This window comes from Xenopus laevis, chromosome 9_10S, assembly GCF_017654675.1.
Source record: "Xenopus laevis strain J_2021 chromosome 9_10S, Xenopus_laevis_v10.1, whole genome shotgun sequence".
NCBI lineage: Eukaryota > Metazoa > Chordata > Amphibia > Anura > Pipidae > Xenopus > Xenopus laevis.
The window spans coordinates 96,547,191-96,570,867 of record NC_054388.1 but is presented as its reverse complement, the minus strand read 5'-3'; the positions used below and the strand labels follow the sequence as shown (position 1 = coordinate 96,570,867).

The window sequence follows — 23,677 nt, the reverse complement described above, 5'->3', positions numbered from 1 at the left end:
CCTTAGTAAATGTGCCCCTATGACTAAATGATTTCCTTATTCTGTAACTGTGGGATCCCTAAACAAAGCTGAATCTCCAAGGTGGGAACTAATGTCTGACACTGATACTGCTTTAAGGAATAGATGATAATAGAGAAGAAGCAAAAAAAATGTGTAAAATTTGGCAGCATTGTATGTGTTCATTTTGTTATGATCTTGTCTGCCAAATATAGCCATACCACACAACTGATTTCAAAAGATCTTTATTGATAGCATTGAGTTATTTTATGCTTGCTGCCTCAACCCATAAGACATCTAAACAAAAATTATGCATTTGTAGGTTTACAAAAGTCAATGCAGTATCAATATATAAATAATAATACATAAATAGACCGGGCTAATTAGTCAACTCTTAGATAAACTGCTGGTCATGGCACCCATTGTTGACTTGACTTGACTAAAGAAAAAAACCTTTCTTCTTTGCATGGTAAAATCCTTGGATGCTGCTTGTAGATAAAGAACTCAGTATTTGTCAGCAGAATGAAAAATGTCTGAACAGGTGTCCTTGTTCCACTTTACTAGTTTTCACGGCTGTCAATTTAACTAAGAAAAGCCACAATTATGGAACTTGATGTTTGAAAAAGTCCATTAAGAATGATTTCAGCAGTTTTACTGTTTCACCAAAGACTGGAATTCTGAAATGGAAAAAAAAAAAGAAACATACTAAACATTTGATGAACACAGGAACAACGCATTCTGAATACTACTCGAGACGAGTAATAATATCGAGAATAATATGCTTAATTAATGTATTTTACAATTGTTCATAGGTTATGAACCACTTATTGAGAAATCAGCATCCAACATGTGGATGGATATATGTGAATTACAAATGCAACCATTAGAATAATGCAGGCTGCCCGTTATGGATTAGGATAGAATTCTGCTTTGTATTTTATTTTGACTTAAAAACCTCAATTCTTTCAAAGCTCATATTCACACCTGTTATTGAAATTATGTTTTCAAACCAAATGACTCATGTCAGGGTGTCATAAGGGAGGCGGATTCCTGACAAACCAATATACAAATATCTAATATAAATATCTAATAAACACACAAATTATAATAATCCTTATGTTTTTTAATCTCAAGCAAGTAGTAGATATAGGGACATATACTGTACGTAAATATAGGGATAGCTATGTTTTACTAACACCAACTCAAACTGCACCACTTCAAACTATTTTGGAGTTTATTATTTTCTATGGTAAACTAGTATAAAATGCTCTGTAAAAACTTCTTTTTTGTGCTTTTTATTAAGGTAACACTTTGAAAGCCTTACACCACACACTTGGCTACACATTACGTGCCCCATGACTTAGGGTTCATCATTTTTAAAATGCATTAGTATTAAATAAATTAAAATCTATAACCAATTTTATTCTTATTATGGAACACAACTCAATATCCTCCATTCTGACCCAACAATATATATTAATTTACCTTCAACTCCAATTTTGCCATCACCATCAGAGTCTCCAGCTGACAGGAAAGCCTTGGTCTCAGCATCAGTTAAAGCTCTGGCACCGGAGCTGAAGTTCTGGAGAAACAACCTTGAAAAAGAAAAGAAAGAAAACCCCAAGTTAAAAACTGATTTAGAAAATACAGTATGTATTTGAAGATCAATGTCTGACGGTCCTTGTGGGAATGTTGTGATTTTATCCCATATACTGTCTGCAAATACTTACTTCAGTTCATCTTCCTCAATGAAGCCGCTCCTGTCCTGGTCGAGGATGAAAAAGACATTCTTCACATCATCTGCGGACTTGCTGCTCAGACCAGACTTAGCAAAGAAGGCTTTGTAGCTGAAGGAGTCAGCAGCTGGATTAAAAACAAAAAACAAAGAGGAGTAAATATTAAGGCGAGTAGGAGAAGACAGCAGCTTAACTATCACTAGAAATATAGCCAACACTTATGAAATTAAATCAAATATTCTGGTTGGCATATTTGAGATTCTGAGCAAAGAAATGAGGTTCTCACAACTCTGCAGTTTATACTAGAAACAAGAGGTTGGTATTTCCCAAAGTCTTAAGAAATGTAAAGGCAACAGCTTTGTGTAAAGCTAAAGGTGCTCGTTTATCAAGAAGCTGGTAAAGTAGAATGTTTTCCACTATTGGATTTTCTTGTTACTTCCAGAATGAGTGGGTAAAGAGCTGCACCTCAATCCAAAGTGTGGAAGCTAGGGTGCACTGGGGCATGCAAAGTATCCGGGAGACCTATAATTAATACCTGCCCTTTTCTGAATGCAACTTGCATTTTTAAATGGTTCAGGCACAAGTGTGTGCTTCTGCATTTGCAACTGTACCACTGTAAAATGAGCCTGCATGTCTTATTTATTTGTCACTGAGCTCTAACACTCCTGAGAAAAAAATAGACAAACAAGAACTGTGACCAGCAAGGAGAAGGGCGTTTTTTATAACCCTTTGCTGCATCATATGTCTTTTTTATTTGCCACTGAGCTCTAACGCCCCTGAGAAGAAAATGGACAAACAAGAACTGTGACCAGCAAGGAAAAGGAAGTTTTTTTTATAACCCTTTGCTGCACATCTTATTTATTTGCCACTGAGCTCTAACACCCCTGAGAATAAAATGGACAATCAAGAACTGTGACCAGCAAAGAAAATAAAGTTTTTTTATTATCCTTAGCTGCATGTCTTATTTATATGCCACTGAGCTCTAACACCCTTGAGAAAAAAATTGACAAACAAGAACTGTGAGCAGCAAGGAAAAGGAAGTTTTTTTTATAACCCTTTGCTGCATGTCTTATTTATTTGCCATTGAGCTCTAACACCCCTGAGAATAAAATGGACAATCAAGAACTGTGACCAGCAAGGAAAATTAAGTTTTTTTTATAATCCTTAGCTGCATGTCTTATTTATATGCCACTGAGCTCTAACACCCTTGAGAAAAAAATTGACAAACAAGAACTGTGAGCAGCAAGGAAAAGGAAGTTTTTTTATAACCCTTTGCTGCATGTCTTATTTATTTGCCATTGAGCTCTAACACCCCTGAGAATAAAACGGACAATCAAGAACTGTGACCAGCAAGGAGAAGGACATTTATAACCCTTTGCTGAGTCTAAAGCAAGGAAAACACATTCATTCTACTCATGAATAGAATTACATATCTGACATAATTAAGAAATCATTTAGAAAATGAAAAACTCAAAATGATAAGTAAGTTTAAAAGGAGCAGGGGATAAGATGCTACTATGTTACCTTTACAATCATTCAGGGCAGCAGAAATGTCAGCCTCACTCAGGAGTCCACCGAATGCCATGGTTGATCTAGAAAGGAAACGGAATATTTACATGCTTGGAGATGTAGCCTTGGCTATGTCAGGCATCAAACAGACAATACATTCTAAATGCAAGAGACACACTGTGCCAGAAGAACTCTGCATACAGTTGTTATATCTGCTTGTCATGGGACCTATTGTTGATGTTAGATAATACTAAATTTAAAGGAAAACTATACCCCCAAAACAATGTAGGTCTCTATTAAAAGACACTGAGTAAAACAGCTCATGTGTAAAACCCTGCTTCATCTAAATAAACCATTATCATCATAATATACTTTATTAGTAGTATGTGCCATTGGGTAATCATAAATAGAAAATGGCCATTTTAAAAAATAAGGGCCGCCCCCTGAGATCGTAAGATTCACTTTGCATACATACAAACCACATGTAAGGTCACATGAGCCAATTAACAGACAGAGTTCTGCCTTTTGCTTCCTCACTTCTTCCTGTTACAGTTAGTGTTGTAGTATTTCTGGTCAGGTGATCTCTGAGGCAGCACAGATAGAGTCACGAAATGGTGGTTCAAGGCAAGAGATGTAAAAGGGCAATATTTATGTAAATATATATTCCAGTTTGGTAAGATTCTTTAATATGTCATTCAATTTGATATAAACTATCTGTTGCTTAAGTATTCATTTTGGGGGTATAGTTTTCCTTTAAAAAGCAAAAAACTATATATATATATATATATATATATATATATATTTATACATATTTAGGGGGTTATTTATCAAGGTCCGAATATCTGAACTTCAAATAATTCGTAGTTTTCGGAGGAAAAAAAAAAGGAAGAATTTTTCGAAATTTATTAAAGTCAATGGTCTAAAACTCAGAATCCGAAACCCCGGCATCTAAAAGCTCTCGAGGTCCTGTATAAGTCAATGGGGAAGGTCCCAGTGACTGCACTGCTGTCTGTACCGATATCCGATGAGTTTATGGTTTCTGCCTAAAAAGCTCAGAAAACTATGGGAAAACATTTTTTTTGCGCAAAAGTCCGAACAATTCTGAGTTTTCGGGAAAGCTCCAAAGTTTGCCGACTTTATTTTTCTTCATAAATAAGGTCCATTCGAGCAATCAGAGTTGCTCGGATTTCTAACCTAGAAATACTGAGATAAATTCGGACCTTGATAAACAACCCCAAAATGTAGTAATGTACATCCTATTGTAAAATATAAGGACATTAGAAGTCACCAAGGAGTTCCATGACCATATGAAATCATGAGGCTGAAGGCCTAGTGCTTTTCCTTTTGTTCATATTAATTCCAGATGAAATATGGTGTAATATCAAAACACAAAGTTTGCACCAGGTCTGCTAAACCAAAGCAAATGATCAGATTACTTATTTACTATTTAACACTAAGGGGCAGATTTACTAAGGGTCGAATATCGAGGGTTAATTAACCCTCGATATTCGACCAGGAACTAAAATCGTTCGACTTCGAATATCGAAGTCGAACGATTTAGCGCAAATCCTGCGATCGAACGATCGAAGGATTATTCGTTCGATCGAACGATTAAATCCTTCGAATCGAACGATTCGAAGGATTTTAATCCAACGATCGAAGGAATATCCTTCGATAAAAAAAACGCAGGCAAGCCTATGGGGACCTTCCCCATAGGCTAACATTGAGTTCGGTAGCTTTTAGCTGCCGAACTAGGGGGTCGAAGTTTTTCTTAAAGAGACAGTACTTCGATTATCGAATGGTCGAATAGTCGAACGATTTTTAGTTCGAATTGTTCGATTCGAAGTCGAAGTAGTAGTCGAAGGTCGAAGTAGCCCATTCGATGGTCGAAGTAGCCAAAAAAACACTTCGAAATTCAAAGTTTTTTTAATTCGAATCCTTCACTCGAGCTTTGTAAATGTGCCCCTAAATGATTTGCTCATGGGTTGTTACGAGTTAGTTTAATTTGTCCAAACTTTGTGCTTTTTTTATATATATATATATATATATATATATATGTATGTATGTATAATATTAAGACTTTTAAAAGCTTAAACCTTTCATTTTTAATACATTGTACCAAAATAATGTATTGAAAATAAAAGGTTTAAGCTTTTAAAAGGGTGTGCCAGTGTTAAGATAATTTTTTATATATTTGATGTGACTGTGCACCCCGACATATATGTATATATATATATATATATATATATATATATATATATATCTCCTTCCAAGTGAGTATCCGCACTCCAAGGCAAATAGTTTCAGCAAAGGGAGGGGTGCACGGTAATTATGTATACATCAATTATTCTGAGACCAGCACTCCCTGTTGTAAAAGCCAATTTCTTTATTGTGTCTGTGCCCGACGTTTCGGTCCCGATTGGGACCTTTTGAAAAAAGACACAATAAAGAAATTGGCTTTAACAACAGGGAGTGCTGGTCTCAGAATAATTGATATATAATTATTGAGTGCATATTCTCCTAAGACTTTATATATAATAATGTGTGTTCCTTCTTCAAAAGAAGGCACATTGGGAATTTTGATCATCCTTAACCATATGATCTTCCAAATCAGCAGCCCTATCACATTCTAAATAATAGGAAATGTGCTACGGATCCTAAGCTATATTTGCTTTAATGGTACAAATGTGTGCCATAGTGCAAAGTTCCAGTTCAATGGGATTAGTGGGCCAATAATATAAATACGCTATCATTGTATCAGTGATATGTCATTTATAGCTTTTAAATTCCAGGAAGAGACCTTTACAAAATGTTGTTGATGATAAAAGGTCATTAGATATTCTGAAATCCCAGCGCCCATTTAGTACATTAATTGTTGTCTTTGCATAGATATTTAATAATATTTAAAATAAATCCATTTTTTAAGATTTATTTTATATCTTAATCAATACACTGTATTATAATTTAAGAGTCACCCAGGGCTTGAGTCTTATCTTAAGCGCTAGCATAGAAACAGGGGTGGCTTTATAAAGCAAAAGGGTATGTTAAAACAGAGACTGTTAATACAACAACTCACCTTAAGTGTTCGTAAACTGGAGCAAAGAGATAGAATGGATCCTCTGGGACTGCTGCTTGTCTTTGTAGTGGGCACTGATTATATATCTTGTAAACGCCGCCCCTAACCATATACAGAAACCCAGAGACCAGGTCCACGGATCAGTTCCTCAGAGGGTTAGCAAGAAAACTTGCAAGCTAATGACTAAGGTATTTATATCCTAAAGGAATGCAGATGCTGTTTTCTTGAAGCATCCTGTACCATAGCCTAATGTTCTAAACCCCATACATTGTGTATAATATAGACATTCTATTGCAGAGAAACTCCTACTGTGGGACTTTGCCTTCTAAGAGGCTTCAAACAGTTGATGCAATGCCCAGCCTGAAGGTGAAGTTTGGGGTGCATGCTGCATTGTTGCCCTCAATTTTGCTGGGCTGACTACCATGCCATGGTTTCCTTATATCAGCAACTATAGTATATGCTGGGAGGCATGAACCCAAAAACTTTTAATGAAAAAAAGTTTATCACCTCAAACTACCAAGGTTTTTCCCCAAAAAAGTACCTTAACGCCAGCAGGGTTTCCTTAATGAATGCTCAAGCCATGAGGGTTTAGAATTATTAAATCAAGCTCCAAGTGTCCACTCTTTCTCGTTGCAAAATATGAACAGGTCAAGGGGAAATATCAGGGTTTTCTGTGAGCTCTACTTTATTCCATGTAGTGACCTCATTATACACTTTACTACAAAGACCAAATGATAAATAAAATGATGAAAATTCTCAGGCTGTATTGATGATTTTTTTCTGTAGTTCTTCTAGTTGCTGATTCATAGACTTAGCAACCAGTAACAGTGTAGGGTGGGAAGCAGAGGATGGGAAGCTAAAAACAAAAAACTGTCACATTACCTTGTGCTCAAAAATAGATTGACTGAGCTCAGGGCCCTAATAATGTCCAATACAGATCCCTGTAACAGCCACCTCTCCTCAAATAACGCATTTCACTTTAGTAAATACTTTTAAGTAAGTACTGTACCTTTTACAAGGTATTATTGATTTTAACAGGGAGAGGCAACTGCAAGTGAAACTGAAGTGGGGGTAAGAGTAGCGCAATTAGGGAGGAACTGCATCCAGGGTTCAGGTTAGGATTAAATTGCAATTACAACTACAATTATTATTAAGACAATAGTCGCCCAAAGAAGAGGATATTTGTCGCTGGGCGATTAATCTCTCTGAAATCTTACCGTCTGCCACCACCTTAATACATACCTCTTCCTTTATAACGAAAAAAAAAAATTGAGTGGAAGATCATCGAAAAAGGTCATTTTTCAGTAAAAACAAACTATTGTAGATTAATATCAACAGAAGGGAGATATCACCATAGCAATCTATCCTAACTGAAAATAGATCCATACCTGTCAATTTTGGTGACTATATATTACTGCTTACTATGCAGAATTTCCTGCTCAGTGTTTCAGGGTCAGTGAGTGCCTATCAATTTACATGCTTTTGCTTTCTTTCCAGCTGTTGTGGCCCTTCAGCTGTTGTTAGCTTTCCCAGTCTCCTCCAACAGCTGTAGAAGAATGCCGGGAGTCATAGAACTCAACTTAAGAGTAAAAAAATGGCAGATTTCTTGACTACTTCTACAATTGGTCACTACCTGCACTGACTGAACAAGGCTGGGAACACTCTGTCAAGGCACAGCTGTTATTTACCATGCACAGCAGGATCTTATGTGACTGTGTGGCATAAATAGCGGAGCAGCCTGTCCATTGGCTTTTAAAATTTTATACAGGACCTTTCTTAGCCTTACAGTAAATATGCAGTAAATGAACACTGCCTGTCAGCAGCTTCTCTCACCAGGTCTAAACAGTGCTCTAAATAAAATGTGGAGCTTCAGCAGATAAGATGACAGTGGGCACTAGGGCACAAATGCTGTATAAATTGGCACAATATTCTCCTCAACTTGGAAAATGTTACAGTATACCAGTCTATTACTAAACATTAACAAGATATATGTCATTTGTGTTTAGGACAAATATCAATGCACCGTCATAATTTCTATATTCTCCAAAAAACACTTTGCCAACCAATGTCACATTCATTAATTACTTCCAATCCCAACCAAGGAATCCTTCACAGATACCGATGCTCAGGGGTTGCACTGTTGATTCTGGCAAAGAAGTGATGCGTAGTGCTTGTGGGCACTTCCGCCACTACGAGCGAAATGTCTAGTAAAGGACTGTAGATTAGAGAACAATTATAACAAGATACAAGTGCTGAGTCTGATTACAGTAACAGTGCAAAGAAAGAAGAGGTATGGAGCCTCACATGAGGGAAGCGCCAGTGCCACCACTGTTCAGTATGGTAATTCAAATAGGGAGGAGGAAAATTATGAGGAAGATGAAGGTGAATGGGGAACTAAAGCCCTTACTAAAGAAAATCTGTACCCAGGCATGATAATTCAGCCACAAGGGAAGGTGGACGTTTTAGGCTAAGGGTTAACAGACAGGTATACACTGGATACAGAAATTCAACTAGCTATAAAGCACCATAACAGTATATGAATAATATGTTAGTAAGGATTATTTGGAGGATGTTGATGCTTTTGATGGTAACACTTATCATAATGAGGATTAATATGACTTGATTCCTTCACATAGGTCATGGCATAATCACGGGAGGCCCAAAGGGGCTTTAAGTGAGCAGGATTACTATTGTAAACTTGATTTCTTCTTCATAAATAAAGAGGAGGAAGAGAGATGGCTGGAATGGAGAAGGGAGAGAGCACCTGGTCAACACACAGCGCAGCAGAAAGAAAAATAACAACATCAACATTGGCAGCCACACAATCAGTGCAGCAAGGGGTCTGGTTCCAGTTGGTACAAGTGACCAAGTTTCCATGCAGGTGGCACAAATCAGGGATTTACAGCCATTTGGTGAGTTCCACTACCATTGTAATTTGGTATCTAATGTGTGTGATAGTGAGCCTGATTGAGGAAATAAATGTAACCTTAATAAAAAAATATAAAAAAAAATAAGTTTGACAGGGCAGAGGAAAGAATGCTTTTAATAAAGCAGAAATATTAATACAGCTGTGCATATTTCAAGATTTACAGCACATTTTTTTGCACTGGTTACTGTCCAATAAAGCTGGTAATACAGCTATAGCTCAATTTAGATGATTTTTAATTATCCATCCTAATTTGATTTTGCAAGTGAACCCTTACACAATTTTTACAAATGGGTTTACAATTAGGGGTACAAAAGGAGAAAGTGTGGAGGACAAAGCAAGCAGTCCAAAGGATAATAACAACTAACCTTGAAAGAAATGCAAGCATTTCTAGGATTACTAAACTTTGCTTGTAGAGTAGAGACTTATAAAATGCATGGCAGAGACAGAAAAGCAGACTTTAAAGCTTGAGATAAGTTCTTGTCAAACTTTAATAGGATATGAAATTGGGAATCTTAACCAGGAACTGGAGCTGCTCACAAATTAACCTTTTGGAACTACTTCCTATTTTCATAGCATTAGAATTATGGGCAAAAGTGTTTCAAAACAAGGCTATCTGACAACATGGGAGAAGTACATGCTGTCATTAACTTGTCAAATTCTGCCCCAGGGATAATGCTACTGAGACATTTAGTGCTAATCTGCAAGCAGTTTAATACCTCGTTCAGAGTTCAACATGTTCCAGGTGTAAAGAACACCATGGCAGATTCATTGTCTAGGGACTGCCACCCCCCTTCAGCTTTCCAGTTTAGGCACGGAAGAAAGTGCTGATTTATAATGGCTGGTATCCAAACAGATTTGGGTCACACTCTTTTAAAATAGGGGCAGCAACTGAGGCAGCCATGGCAGGTAAAAATATCGAATACATAAGGTCGCTATTAGTGATGGGCAAATTTGCGCTGTTTCGTTTTGCCGAAAAATTTGCGAAAAGGCGCCCGTTTTTGACGCCGGCGTCTGTTTTTTCTAAAACAGATTTTTTGATGCCGGCGAATTTTTGCCGCGAATTTTCGCTGGCGTTTCGCAAATGTATTCACTGGCGGCGAATCGCGCAAATTCGTTGCGAATTCGCCCATCACTAGTCGCTAGGTAGATGAAATCGAAAGCATACAAGATATATAAACAACAGGGCCCGGCTATGCTGACAGGGCGCCCTAGGCACCCAGCAGGATACCCCCACCCATGAGCTTGCACGTGCGTGCGCTCGGAACTGTGCAAGCAGGCACGAGCTCACAACTGTGCACATGCGTGAATGCGCACGAGCCACAAAGACAAGGCAAATAACGAAGGGGAAGGGTACGGGGCGGAGTGATAGACGTAGGGGGAAATGCTAGAGGGTAGAGAGGAGGGGGCGAGAACAGCTGGGGAGCAAGCTGTCTGGAGTAGCGGGTAGGCAGAAAACTGTTTGAGAAGGTATCTGCCCAACGCCCCCACATCTTTGCGCCCTAGGCAGGTGCCACTTCTGCCCACCCCTAGTTCCGGCCCTGATATACGACCCATAAATGGAACTGGGGTGGAACTATACATGTGAATTGTCTTGTGGCAGAGGCCAAACGTGTCCTGATCTTGGGTCATTCATTTATTTTTTGGGCAGCCAAAAATCCTGAAGCAGACACAGCAGGTCAACAGATGGGGATAACGGAGGAACACATGGAGATCACTTGGCTGGGTAGGAGAGGACTGAAATGAGAATGGCTGAGTAGGACACACCATCTCTTAATTTCATACACCTGGTCATCATCAAAAGTGACTGGTAATGACCTTACATCACATAAGACCCTCACACTCATTGAAGCCATGAAAGAGCAGATCTAACTGAAAATGGGGGTGTGGCCTGGTCAAACATCACACACACAAAGGTTTCACAGCTGCACATACCCTTCTCATGGGCGTAACTACAGAGGAAGCAGACCCTGCAGTTGCAGGGGGGGCCCAGGAGGTAAGCCCTAATATGCATATACAATTTCAATAAATATTGATAATACAGTTCAACCTCTAGACATGTTGGGGCCTGAAAAATAATTTTCTGAGAGGCTCAGTGATATCTAGTTACGTCACTGACCCTTTTGATTATTTTGTGGGCAGAGTTCCCTAGACATATGGAAACAAACAGAACATGTAGAAAATAGAGGCCATACTATGGAAGTTACATCTACTCAGGCATTACATAGAAAATGCATCACTAGAAACATTCTGTAATATGGTTAAGGCAGAGATTCAGAAAGGTTTGCCCAAACTCACTTCAGATAAATGCCACTTACAAAATTATCCTGAATTGATAATTAAAAAAGGAGACAAAGGATTGTAGTGATGAATAAATGTGACTATTTATCTGAAGCCGAGAGACAGCTGGGCAATGGAACACACTATAAAAAAAATCATCTCTGATCCAACCTCATTTTTAAAGAAAGAAATGAAAGGTGAAAGAAAGGTGGGATCAGAGAAAGAGATCAGAGAAAGTTTTTTATAGAAGGAGCATGCCTTGAAGGGTGATTACTTCAGAATTACAGGGGATACAGTCCAAGGGTCCCTGTCATATATTTATTTCCAAAAATTCATAAAACTTTGGCTAATCCATCAGGATGGCCCATCGTTTTAGGGGTAAAGCCAGGGCTACATCCTTTAGCTGTTTAATGTTGTGTAATAAGCCTCAGTTTGGAGTGATGCACAACCTTGACCAAGCTTCATTGTGGTTTAGCGGTGGGTCTAGGGTACAGATTTAAGCACTATAACTACACTGTTGCATTGCACTGATGAAGGGATGGAGTGGCCCACTGAAATGTTGATCTGTATGGCTGCACTGGCATAATAAATGGGGTAATATCCCAAGCTGAAAACTTCCAAAGAGTGCAGTTTCCTGTTCCTATTTCCTGTTCTGCATGTATACTGGTCAAACATTACCCATAGAAGCAATTTGAGGTATTGTTTCCCCCTAGAGTAAAGAAAGACCCAAAGGCCAACCAGAAGGCTGGTATTAGTGAAGGATAAAAGGTGGCAACTGTAGGGCATTTGTTCCATGCTCCAAGGTGGCACAGAGTGGGCATTCGGACCCAGTGGCGGATTAATGACATGTGGGTCCCTAGGCTACATCCACACAGGGCCTCCATCTAGGCTTCTGCTGGGTTCAGCGTGCACTAGTGATGTCACTGGATCTGCACTCATACTACACACACATTACCTGCCAGCAGGTGGAGCCTGACCAGTCCGAGCAGTTCAAATAAAAATAAATATTAAAAGAAAATAGAAATGGGCCCCTGATCACACTGGGCCCCTAGGCTATAGCTTATGGTAGCCTGTGCATTTATCCTCCCCTGGTCGGACCCAGATTTCATAGTTAATTATGGCTAATATGAGGTTCGGCAGGGCCACTCCCACCCAGGTCAGAATAATAGTAGGAGGTGGAGAGCTACCTAGCAGTGGGAAAAAGAGGGTCAGTGGTGGTGGAGCCAGGGGTGCTGGGTTACCTGCACAGGGTTCTTACGGAAATACAATTGAATTTAGTGCATGTTCACTAACTGTATTTTTTTTTTTTTTACCACACTCCCTCTCAAGGTCAAGATCATTACAAGGAGAAGGTGCTCTGGGGTTTCTGCAACAGATGGCGTTGAAGTGGTCAAGAAGAAATTTTCATGGTGCAAATTTTTTGTTGAAACCACTAAAGGTTTTCCACCTTCTGCTGGAGTATCATTATCCATTGGTCAGTAGTACCCTCCTGGAACAGCTGCCCGAAAGAGTATTACAAATTGGTGAAATAGAGCAATTACGAGGTAAAGGGGCTGCCACCTACCAACCAAAACTCTACAACCACAAATCTAATCCAGTTAGTATAAACACCGGCTTCAGGTGATTTTATTACAGTTTAATGTATATATTCTATGTCATAATGTTTTCAACTGTTTAATTAAGTTTGTTTAAATTCATTTGATTTTTGTGTAAAAAAAAAAGTTGAGTCTAAAGCATCAGTGGCATCACCATCACTGCCACCACCCCTGTATTTTGATCAGAGATGCCGCTACATTATTACTCACAATTTGTTGATGAGGAGCCTGTGCCTGAGATTTGTCCAATCTGTTGCCCTCTTGCCATGTATGAACAAACAATATGGCAATCACTGACCAAAACCACAAGTCAATGCCAGGGTGCATTCTGTCTGCTACATATTCAAACTGGCGTTCTAATTAAAAGATTGCCAAAGGGCAGGTAACTAAATCAGTTGTACAGTCCCTTTTAAAAGTTTTCAATCCTGCAACAGAATTTTGTTTGCTGAGATGGCTCTATTTCAAAACACTAAAAACTCCTAGAAAAAACAGCAAATATGTTCTGAGAAATATGCATGAATATTTAACTCCACGCTTTAATATTTTGTAGAGCCATGTTGGAGCAAAAACGAATTCAAGTCTTTTGGTGGAAATTCTAACCACCACCATACTTCACTGTAAACAAAAGATTATTGCAAAACCTTGCCCTATACTGGAGTGGAGAGTGGCACAGTGGAAGCCATAATTGGGATCCAAATACTCAGGTGGTCAGAGGAGATAATGTCAGAGTTTTCTTTTTCTGCTCACGCCATATAAGTTATCTAAAACACAAGGTCAAGTAACATAAGTGGAGCAAGTAGAAATAGATGAATGTCCTTAAAGGCCCAGTCAAAGGTCTCAGGCCATTTAATTTGTAGTGTAAAACTAGAGCTGGCTGTAGTCCACCAGAGTGAAATTTTGCTGTTCCATATTTATTTCTATGGGATTTTAAAAATAATATGTATTAAAGGGAGAACTTTCTCCCCTTTTCCCTTTTATAAATATGCCTCTAAACATCTCACTGTAATTGAGAGAACATTCCAAAATATTTATTTTACTTTCAGACTTAATTTCACCTTTTGATAATAAAATTGGTCAGGGGTCTAAATACATTTGCAAGGCATGGGGTATGGGAAAGTTGTTAACTAACGTATAAACCTTTTATTTATGTGATATTGTACATGAATGGACATTCCCTTTACATGTGGAATTGAAAGATAGCTGAACTACTGGATGGGAGGTATGAGGTATGACATTAAGCCGTAAGAATTATATGTAAACAATTCAAAATCGTTCAGAAAAAATTACAGTGTTTTTTAGTACAACTAGGCATTCTTCTCCTTGATTGCTGATCGCCAAATCATAGTCCCACCCACAACATGACTCACCCAGCTCATGACTTCACTTGCACCACCCCACAAAGTCACACGTCCCTCTAATTATCCACATGTCACACAGAGGAAAGGTGCCAACCCAATATTTGCAACATGCCACTTTATGTTCCTGACATGCATTGACAACCAATGACTGACAAATAATATGGAAAATCTCATATAAGCACTAGTATGCATGACTCAAGGGATGACATCTGGTTGATGGAACAATCCTACAAAAGACCCATGTAACAAAATGATTTTTAAAAAAAACATTTTATTGATAGCTTTGAGTTTTTAATGGTGCTGCTTCAGTCCAATACACACTGAATAAATAATTACAAAAGTCATATTGATATGATGAACAGAGATCAGTGGAATATAAGTAAAAAAACTGTTAAATCAGTAGGGTTAATTAGGCAACTCTTGGATAAATTGACGGTTTCCTGACCCGTGTTAGGGTTCCAATGTACTGAACAAAGAGAAGACGATGTTTCTTCTATGCAGCACAAAGCCCTTGGATTCTTTTGCTTATTCGGGTGTTTGCATTCCGACAAACCAGGTTCCACTTCCTTCAATTCAACTAAGAAAAGCCAAACTACTGCAGTTTCATCTTTCTTGAAAGTTTGTGGTCTTCATTTTCAAGGTTTGACTAGGGACTGGAATTCTAAAATGAAGAAGAAAAATATTTAATATCTAAAAGTGGATTTATATCCAAAAATTGTTTATTTTACTCTTTGGTTATATAAGAGAGCTCTCCACAAGTATTTCATGCATTTGTCTGAATTGCAGGTATTTGATCTGTTATCTGGAATGCTTGAGAGATGATATTTTCCAGATTAGGGGTCATTCTATGATGTGGAAGAAGGCCAACGCACTCCTTAGGGATCACAAAAAAACTGATGCAGTGCTGAACAAAACAAATTAACATTAGCACTTGTTATACTAATGTTATAGGGTGGTGATTGCCCAATATCGATAGTTATATTGTCTAGTGCATGACTATAGCACAAACTGGATCAATTTTACTGGCCCTAACAGCTGATTGCCTACCGTCAACTCCAATTTTGCCATCACCATCAGCGTCACCAGCTGCCAGGAAGGCCTTGGTTTCCGCATCAGTCAATGCCCTGGCACTTGCGCTGAAGTTCTGGAGGAACAACCTTGAGAAGTGCAAAAAGAGTTGTTTAGTTATTGACATTCTACATACTACAAGGTGGTGCCAGTTAGCAGTATTTAGTTAGAATTACGGAAAGACTGTCTCCCATAGACTCCATTTTATTCAAACAAATCCACATTTTTAAAAATGGTTTCCTTTTTCTATGTAATAATAAAACAATACCTTGTACTTGACCCCAACTAAGTTATAATTAATCCTTATTGGATGCAAAACCAGCCTATTGGCTGCACTCTCCTCTCAATTTGCCTTAATCTGTTGATGTTCTGGACTTTGGAGCAGCATGATCAGTATGCAAACCCTAAAAATGAATATGGCTGAAAATGCCACATTTTGTATACTGAACTATTTGGCCCAGCCTAAAGTTTGAGCTTGTCAATAGCAGCAATGATCCAGGACTTCAAACTTGTCACAGGGGGTCACCATCTTGGAAAGTGTCTGTGACACTCACATGCTCAGTGGGCTATGAGCAGCTGTTGAGAAGCTAAGCTTAGGGGTCGTCACTAATTATCCAGCAGAAAATGAGTTTTGCCTGCAATATTAACTGATGCTTCAGGACTAATTATTAAATTTTGATGCTAGTTGCACTGGTTTCTGTGCGGCCATGTTATATTTATTTGTATTATTTACTAATCAGCCTTATATTGTGACATTTCTATTCTATGTGTACTGTATATTGTGAGTGGGTCCCTAAGCTCAGTAAGTGACAGCAGCACAGAGCATGTGCAGTGAATCAGCAGAAAAGAAGATGGGGAGCTACTGGGGCATATTTGGAGACACAGATCTTTACTGCTAAAGGGCTGTGGTCCCCTTGGGCTGGTACAGACGTCCAAAACATAATGTACTACATTTCTGCCCCACTTCTTTAGTTAGGCTTTAGTTCTCCTTTAATTTTTAAGGAGAAGGAAATGTTTGATCACTGGGGGGGATGAGTTTGTTAATTCGTTATAATTGCTAACTTTGATTTAAATTGCTAACATCAAGCCATGAAATTTCTTGCCTTGACAGTGCACATGTACAGTCGCATTTGAATATTAATCTCTTTTTTTTAATTCGGTTTTTACTCTACTGCACATGCATAGGGCCCTGGACAGCTGCAAGGGATCCATGGGACAAGGGCTGTGGTTGCCTTGGGCAGGTACAGTAGCCCAATACATAATGTACAACACTTCTAGCCTACTTCTTTAGTTAAGCTTTAGTTCTCCTTTAACTACCGGCTTATATTTTTACTTATACTGTATTATTATCCCTAATATGAACATTGGGTATTAGCTTTCACTTACTTCAGTTCCTCTTCCTCAATGAAGCCGCTCTGGTCCTGGTCGATGATGGCAAAGACGTTTTTCACAACATCTGCAGACTTGCTGCTCAGACCAGACTGGGCAAAGAAAGTTTTGAAGTTGAAGGAGTCAGCAGCTGCATAACAGGACAAGAAATGTTAAGCGGCGTGAGAGGATTACATCATTGTGCCATTATAAATATAACTAAGGTAATACTAAAACCATTTGCTTGTTAAAGAACTAGGTTTTTTATCATTTTGGGGCTCCCACTTCTCTTCCTCACTGGAAGAGAGATGAGACCCCCCTGAATCATTCATCCCATGCCCTGTACAGTTTCTAATAAATTATATTAATTGAAGGGATTGGAAACACATGATTTTCATTTACACTTTACCAAGAACTAAAAAGCCACTTCTTAATATCCATAATCCACATCTGTATCAGGAAACTCAAACTGATTTACCTATAAGGGCCCTGTCTCGGTAACATTGTGTTAAGGTGCAGCAAAAATGAATGAAAACTGATTTACAAAGGACAAAGACGTATACAAGAAGGTCATACTGGTCATGGATCTACAAGATTCTGAACATTACAGCCATGCCTTTATACACTTACATACAAGCTGTTTTCTATCACCAGTGACCCCAGAGTGTGATTCTAGAACACTTGGCCCTTCAGCTGTTGCTGATCTACAGTGTCTTAATAACATCTTCCGACAGCCACTGATTTAGGGCCTGAACACACAAGTGATTACTAAGCGTTGGCTTTTTTCTATGAATTCCTTTGCACAGCATCTCATGAGTTAACAGAACCCTTTCTTGTTTATTGTACCTGTAATGACCAGACTAGTGATGGGCGAATAAATTCGCCAGGTGCGAATTTGCTATGAATTTCTGCGTTTAGCTGCCAGTCAATAAATTCAGGGGTGAAAAATCCAGCGCATCAAAAAAAATTGTTGCGCGTAAATTTTTTTCGGACAAAATAGACGTGCGTGTAAAAAAAATCGCAGGCGTCAAAATTGACACATATCAAAATAATTTTTACGCCCATTGAATTCAATGCGTTTAGCGAATTTCTCTGTGACTTTTGTACACTTTTGATTGCTAACTTATAAAAAAAACTGTCATGTTTGATTAATGTTGAGATAACTTTGTCAACTAACACCAAACAACATAATCACCCCTACTAAATGTTAGAAAATATACAAGTTTTCACAGAACTGTGCAATTAATTATAATACCTTAAATACTGTACCTTAAAAATCAAGATTTATTATAAATTGCTTTACTATTGGAGGCTTGAAAGCTAAATGATCTGGTTTTAAAGGGTTAATCCATACAAGTGGACAATAGCTTTGTAGTGTACTGCTGGGCTGAATCAAAAAATTAGGGAAAAAAATTAAGAAAGTTGAAAAAGCTATAGACTCGCTGCCGGTTTCTTTGGTTGGGGACAGTGTTCCAGCCACCAAATAGTGCTGGAAAAAGGAATAAATATGCTTATACTGTAATTCTAAGAAAAAATATAAAAATATATTTTTCCAGACCAGATTTTGAACGCTATTGATATCGGGCCCATCTATGACATACTTTTAATTTTATTTAAATCAAATTTCTACTGTAAAATTTACAGGAGGGATGCAAGACCTCAAATTTAAAGAGAGTAAAATAGTTGCTAAATAACTCATTGTATCATACCTTGGCAGTTCTGCAGGGCAGCAGAGATGTCAGCCTCACTCAGGATACCACCGAATGCCATTGTAAAACTATGGAGCAATACATTGTAAATTGTAATGATAAAGAATAGAATAATTGACACAGAAACTTACAATAGACCAATTAAAAACATTGACTACCTAAGGTTCAGAACTTTTACCACCCAAAAGTAACTGCGGCTATAAATAAAAATCTATATTTTTTTATATATTATGTTGTTTTGCGTGTCCGTTCTAGAATAGCACCATCCCATAATAAGCTGTATATATGATATGTGTTGGGTAACTTTCCACTGTGCTTTCCACTAACTTTTATAGTTAAAAAACATGGCTGCCAACATGGGCAACAATTATGCAGCTATACCATACTCATAATGGCTGTTTGATTAATAAAAACAATTGTGCACTTAACCATACAAAATGCCACTGACCACTCTAAAAAGCAATCCATGAAAGAGCTAGGGTTGCAATCAACCTTCCTATAATTTGTTTTTTCCCTGTTAATAACACTGTCATCAAACACATTTTTCTGATCAGGCCTGTTGACGTGGTGGCAACCCTAGACAATGCACATATTTTGGCAATATTTATTATAATGACAAAACTTCACGTGCGACATAAGCTGTAAGATACAAATCCTTAGAAGCTATTGACATCTGATGTCCTCTTGTTTGCAGTAGCTCTGGGAAGACATTATTTCCTAGCAGTTATTTCCTTTTCCATTGCTAAGTCTATATTCTCATACGTCTCCTACTTGTCAGATATAAACTTTGAGGGTTTTCCCAAAAACTCACCTGGATTCCTCTTTAACAGGAGCAAAGGGCAATGAGCAATCTTTTCAGTACTGATGCTTTTGAAAGTCTTTGCAGTAGGATTCTACTTATATAGGTTGTAGGTATTTCCCCATACCATATACAGAAACCCAGAGACCATGTCCAGATCAGTTTCTCAGACAGTTAGCTAAAAAACTTGCAAGCTAGTAACTGAGGTATTTATATCCCACAGCAATGTAAATCGTTTCTTGAACATTCCTGTACCACAGATTAACAAGGGAATCCAATACATTATATATGCATAGCTGTGAGCCAGCTTCTTAAAACGTCATTAATTAATGCAACTTGATTTTTGGTGATGGCTATTCTTGGCATCCTTTTTGAGTTAGAGTGATATAACCAAGCTTCTTTATGTACATTAATTTTACTGTATAACCATAGAACATCTAGGTATGTCCATGCATGGCAACATTTTAAAGATTGTACCCCCTACCACACTGGGCCTGCTGCTCTAATAAATCATTGTTATGGTACTATGAACTATGTTTTTTTCTGGCATGCTATGTCTTCCCCCTGTATGTTTTTTGCTAACTCAAATTTGCTAGATCATGGCCAGAAGCAAGAAGTTTGCACTGAGTTTATGGGATACAATGGCAGGGGCATTGCGGGGTTGCAAGTAGGGCACTTGAAAATCCCAGGGAAAACCTCAGATAGAGAAAAATGTATAGGTATTTAACTGCATATTGCAGTTACAGGACCCACTAAGGGCATGGTCATAGGAAGCTGGTCAGATAAACTTTAGGGAAAAGTGCAGATTTCATGTGTGCTTGTATTTTAGGTCTATGGCATGTACTAAAGTCTGCAAGGCAGGCTGTAGTGCCAAGTGCTGTGCCAAGGTTTGCTTAGTCCAGGTATATCCTGAAGGACAAACAGATTTATGTCATGCTTGATGTTCAAAGGCAACAAAGTGATAGTGGGAGCACTTAACGGTACACAGCCAAGCTTCTGCGTGCTGCAACGTCCATACCGCTATCACAAACGGCAATCCAGAGCAAAATCAATGTAGAGGAACGGAGCACCGCAGAGCCAGAATAATATGTTAAAAAAGTCAAAATTTATTATAAATCCATTAAAAACTACAGCAGCATCTCTCCTGTGGGGCTGCCCGCTTAATTTTGATGTTCAAAGCAAAAGATCTCTAGGAAGACCATAGTAATTTGAGATTTTCAACAGCAGAAGGGTTTATGGGTACGTTGTCTCCTCAATAAAAGGTAACATTCGTCTACCTTTACCTATGTTATCTCAATGTTATGAGATATCTAATAACAGGGAGGAGATTCTCACACCAGAAGCTCCATACCACCAACCCCTGATTAATCTAGCTAATCAGATTCCTGCCATTAAGAATGCTGAAATTCTAGTTCTGCTGGGGAAAGATATTCTCTGAGTTCATAAGGTACGTCAACCCTGCAGTGGTCCTTATGATGCTCCCTATGCACAAAGACTTGACTTATGCTGGGTAATAGCTGAGAAGTGGCCGGATAACTCACTTCAGACCATGCCCTCATACGAGTGTCACTTCTATTTTTTGTTATAACAACATTGTCAACATTTTGTTATAACAACATTGTCCCTTCTGTTGAAGACAAAGCGTTAATCAGAATAATGGACACTGAATTCTTTAAAGGCAATATTTGGGCTTTGCCCTTTCCATTCCGCATTACAGGAACCACACTTTCAAACAATTGTGAGCAAACTATGTCCAGATTTGCCTCACTACAGAGAGTGAAATGAAAAACCACTTTGTAGCCTTTATGTTGAAAATATTTGATAATGATCATGCTGAACGAGCCCCACCACTACAAAACATGATGAATGCCGTTACAGACAGTACCTTCCTTTGACATTTATCCCCTGAGTAAACCAAAACAAATCAGGTTGGTGTTCGACTCAGGTGCCAAGTATCAAGGTATGTCTCTCAAAGATGGTCCCAACCAAACTAACTACCTTGTTGGAGTTGTGAAGTTCAGAAAGGAGCCAGTTGCCATCACAGCTGTTATCCAGCAGATGTTCCATTTTCTTATTGTATGAGAGCACCACTGGAATTTAACTTTTCTATGGATAAAGCCTAAAATCTTTACTTACAGATCAAAAGGCTATCAACCTGCTCAAGAGAATACATGCCTTTTGAGACTCAGACTCTATAAAATTGCTTTAAACAGTATGAAAGCCTTTCAGCTCTCATGATTGGCACCCTAAACCCAGAACTAATGTCAAACTCCTGGTAACGGTTCACTCTTATGTCTTAAGCAACTGTCTTTGGCTTCAGGAGGAGCCCTCAGCTTTTCATATGCCGCCAGGTCTTGTGTGAGAGGAGCAAGACAACAGTTCTGATTGAGCAAAGGGGCCGGTTCATAGCGGATAGGAAGAAAGAGAATACACTAGCACCCCGAAAAATAGATGGACGAAACAGGAAAACTCATAGTCAGCTACAGGCAGATTGGTCCAGAAAGAGTTCAAGCAAGGTCAGACACGCAAGGGTCAATCCAGGCAGAGTTCAAGCAAGGTCAGACAGGCAAGGGTCATGCCAGGCCAAATTCAAGCAAGGTCAAACAGGGCTCCCTTTCCTAGCAGATGTATTAGAGCTCACTCAAATAACTGATTCCAGTATAAACAAACTAACAAAATAACTGCCTTTTGCACAAATTCTGCATGTAGAGAGACAGGATTTCTGGTGATTTTAATAGAGTGAGCTCTAATACATCTTCTAGGTAAAAGGACCCCCCCCCCTATAAAATATATTGGATCATTCATCTGACACCCAACTCCTGTATGAAGAGAGAATGAGGTGAAACAGATGCTGATAGAGGAATAGCGAAGATAAACTTGATTATTTCAGAAACGGTACAGAATTTTTAATTGATTATATTTAGTAAGTTTCTTATTTCAGCATGATGAAGCTAATATTAAATTTTCATTTTCGCGATAGTTCCCCTGTAAGATAAGCAAAGAAACAATTTGAGATAAGCAGGTCTCTTGGGGGAAACGGTGACTTAAAATTTAAAGGGCAATTCACCATCATTAGCAAAACTGTTACAACACATAAAGCCTGACCCTAAAACCCCAAGAAAGGTGTTCAAACTTTCCATAACCTGACGAATTTTGTAAAAATGGACATGGTCATTAGGGGGGCATGGTCATGAAATGGGTGTGGTCAAAAATGTTTGCCGCGTTCCACGTGGCAAATCTTTTTGTCCCTCTTTCTATTTTCAAAATGTTGGGAGGTATGCCAAAGTCCTATTACAAGATGTTTATTTCCTTGTCTGTAACCCTTCATGTTCCCCTTCCTTATTTGTGATGTAACTTCCTCCCATCGATCTCTTCCTCTTCCTGCTTCCCAAGTATGAGGAGCTGCTCTAGAGGTTAGGAAGGGAAATAATCCTGTTGACCTCTGACATTTGTCCATCCACTCTTAATAAGGGACTCTTGTGTCTGGCAAAGATTTTCCATAGTGGTTGTTACCAGTTCCAGGCCAGATAGAGACGTCTCAGGCCAGTATCACAGCTTTTTTTTGTATGCCAGGCATGAATAGGAAATCTGGCACTGGTACTTTATATTGAGCTTGTGTGGGGTTGTTTGTGACTTTATGGGGGAAATTTACTTACCTCTAAAAATCCGCCAACGTTGTCTTCGCTGCACTTCGTTGCACTTCGCCAGGCGTAGATTCGGCAGGACATCACAAATTCACGAAGATCCGAAGTTCCGCACAAGTTACTGATCGTTAGTGAAGTTGCACTAGCGATGTTACGATCATCGGTCCAAAGTTACGCTAGTGAAGGCTTATTTGCATACGGCGCCAAATTTAAATTTGAATGGACGTGTATGCTGCAGCACATACCTTACACTACACAAGCCCAGGGAAAGTGAATAAAAGTATATAGGGGTTTTCTAATGCCCTACACATGTGCCCACAGTATAGTTTAAGGTGCAATATGTTATCAAATGTAGGGGGGAAGGTGGGCACCCTAAAAAAAAATTTCGCTCTTTTTCACCCTATCACCCAAAAAACGCCAGCGTTTTTATGGGACTTAGAAAAATGTTCAACATTTTTTTTCCAAACTCCTATCTACTCTATTGAACTTCACCTGCTCTGACCTGGCAAAGTAAACTCTGGCAAAGGCGGTAACGTTCAGAAAAAAAAGCAATCTTAGTAAATTTGCATAATTTCGCCCCCCTTCGCCAGAGTGCAATTTCGCTAGTGAATT

At 38.6% G+C, this 23,677-nt stretch overlaps 2 protein-coding genes across 2 annotated transcripts; both read right to left on the bottom strand.

Moving 5' to 3' along the window:
• Nucleotides 1–226: 226 nt before the first annotated feature.
• Nucleotides 227–6,363, bottom strand: ocm4.6.S (oncomodulin 4 gene 6 S homeolog). The gene is made up of 5 exons (NM_001097114.1): nt 6,319–6,363; nt 3,258–3,325; nt 1,728–1,860; nt 1,483–1,592; nt 227–674 (listed from the first exon to the last, which is right to left on the bottom strand). Exons 2-5 carry the CDS (start codon nt 3,316–3,318, stop codon nt 649–651), a joined length of 330 nt encoding a protein of 109 aa, NP_001090583.1. The 5' UTR covers nt 3,319–3,325; nt 6,319–6,363; the 3' UTR covers nt 227–648.
• Nucleotides 6,364–14,731: 8,368 nt separating this feature from the next.
• Nucleotides 14,732–19,479, bottom strand: ocm4.5.S (oncomodulin 4 gene 5 S homeolog). The gene is given in 5 exon segments (NM_001086050.2): nt 14,732–15,138; nt 15,525–15,634; nt 16,932–17,064; nt 18,623–18,690; nt 19,434–19,479. Coding segments are annotated over 4 exon segments (330 nt in total). The 5' UTR covers nt 18,684–18,690; nt 19,434–19,479; the 3' UTR covers nt 14,732–15,112.
• Between the last annotated feature and the right edge of the window lie 4,198 nt (nt 19,480–23,677).

Coding starts and splice junctions, on each gene's coding strand:
- ocm4.6.S (NM_001097114.1), bottom strand. CDS start 3,318: ATGGCATTCGGTGGACTCCTGAGTGAGGCTGACATTTCTGCTGCCCTG. Junction 1,861..3,257: donor TGCCCTGAATGATTGTAAAG/GTAACATAGTAG, acceptor TTTTTAATCCAG/CTGCTGACTCCTTCAGCTAC. Junction 1,593..1,727: donor ATTGAGGAAGATGAACTGAA/GTAAGTATTTGC, acceptor TTCTTTTTCAAG/GTTGTTTCTCCAGAACTTCA.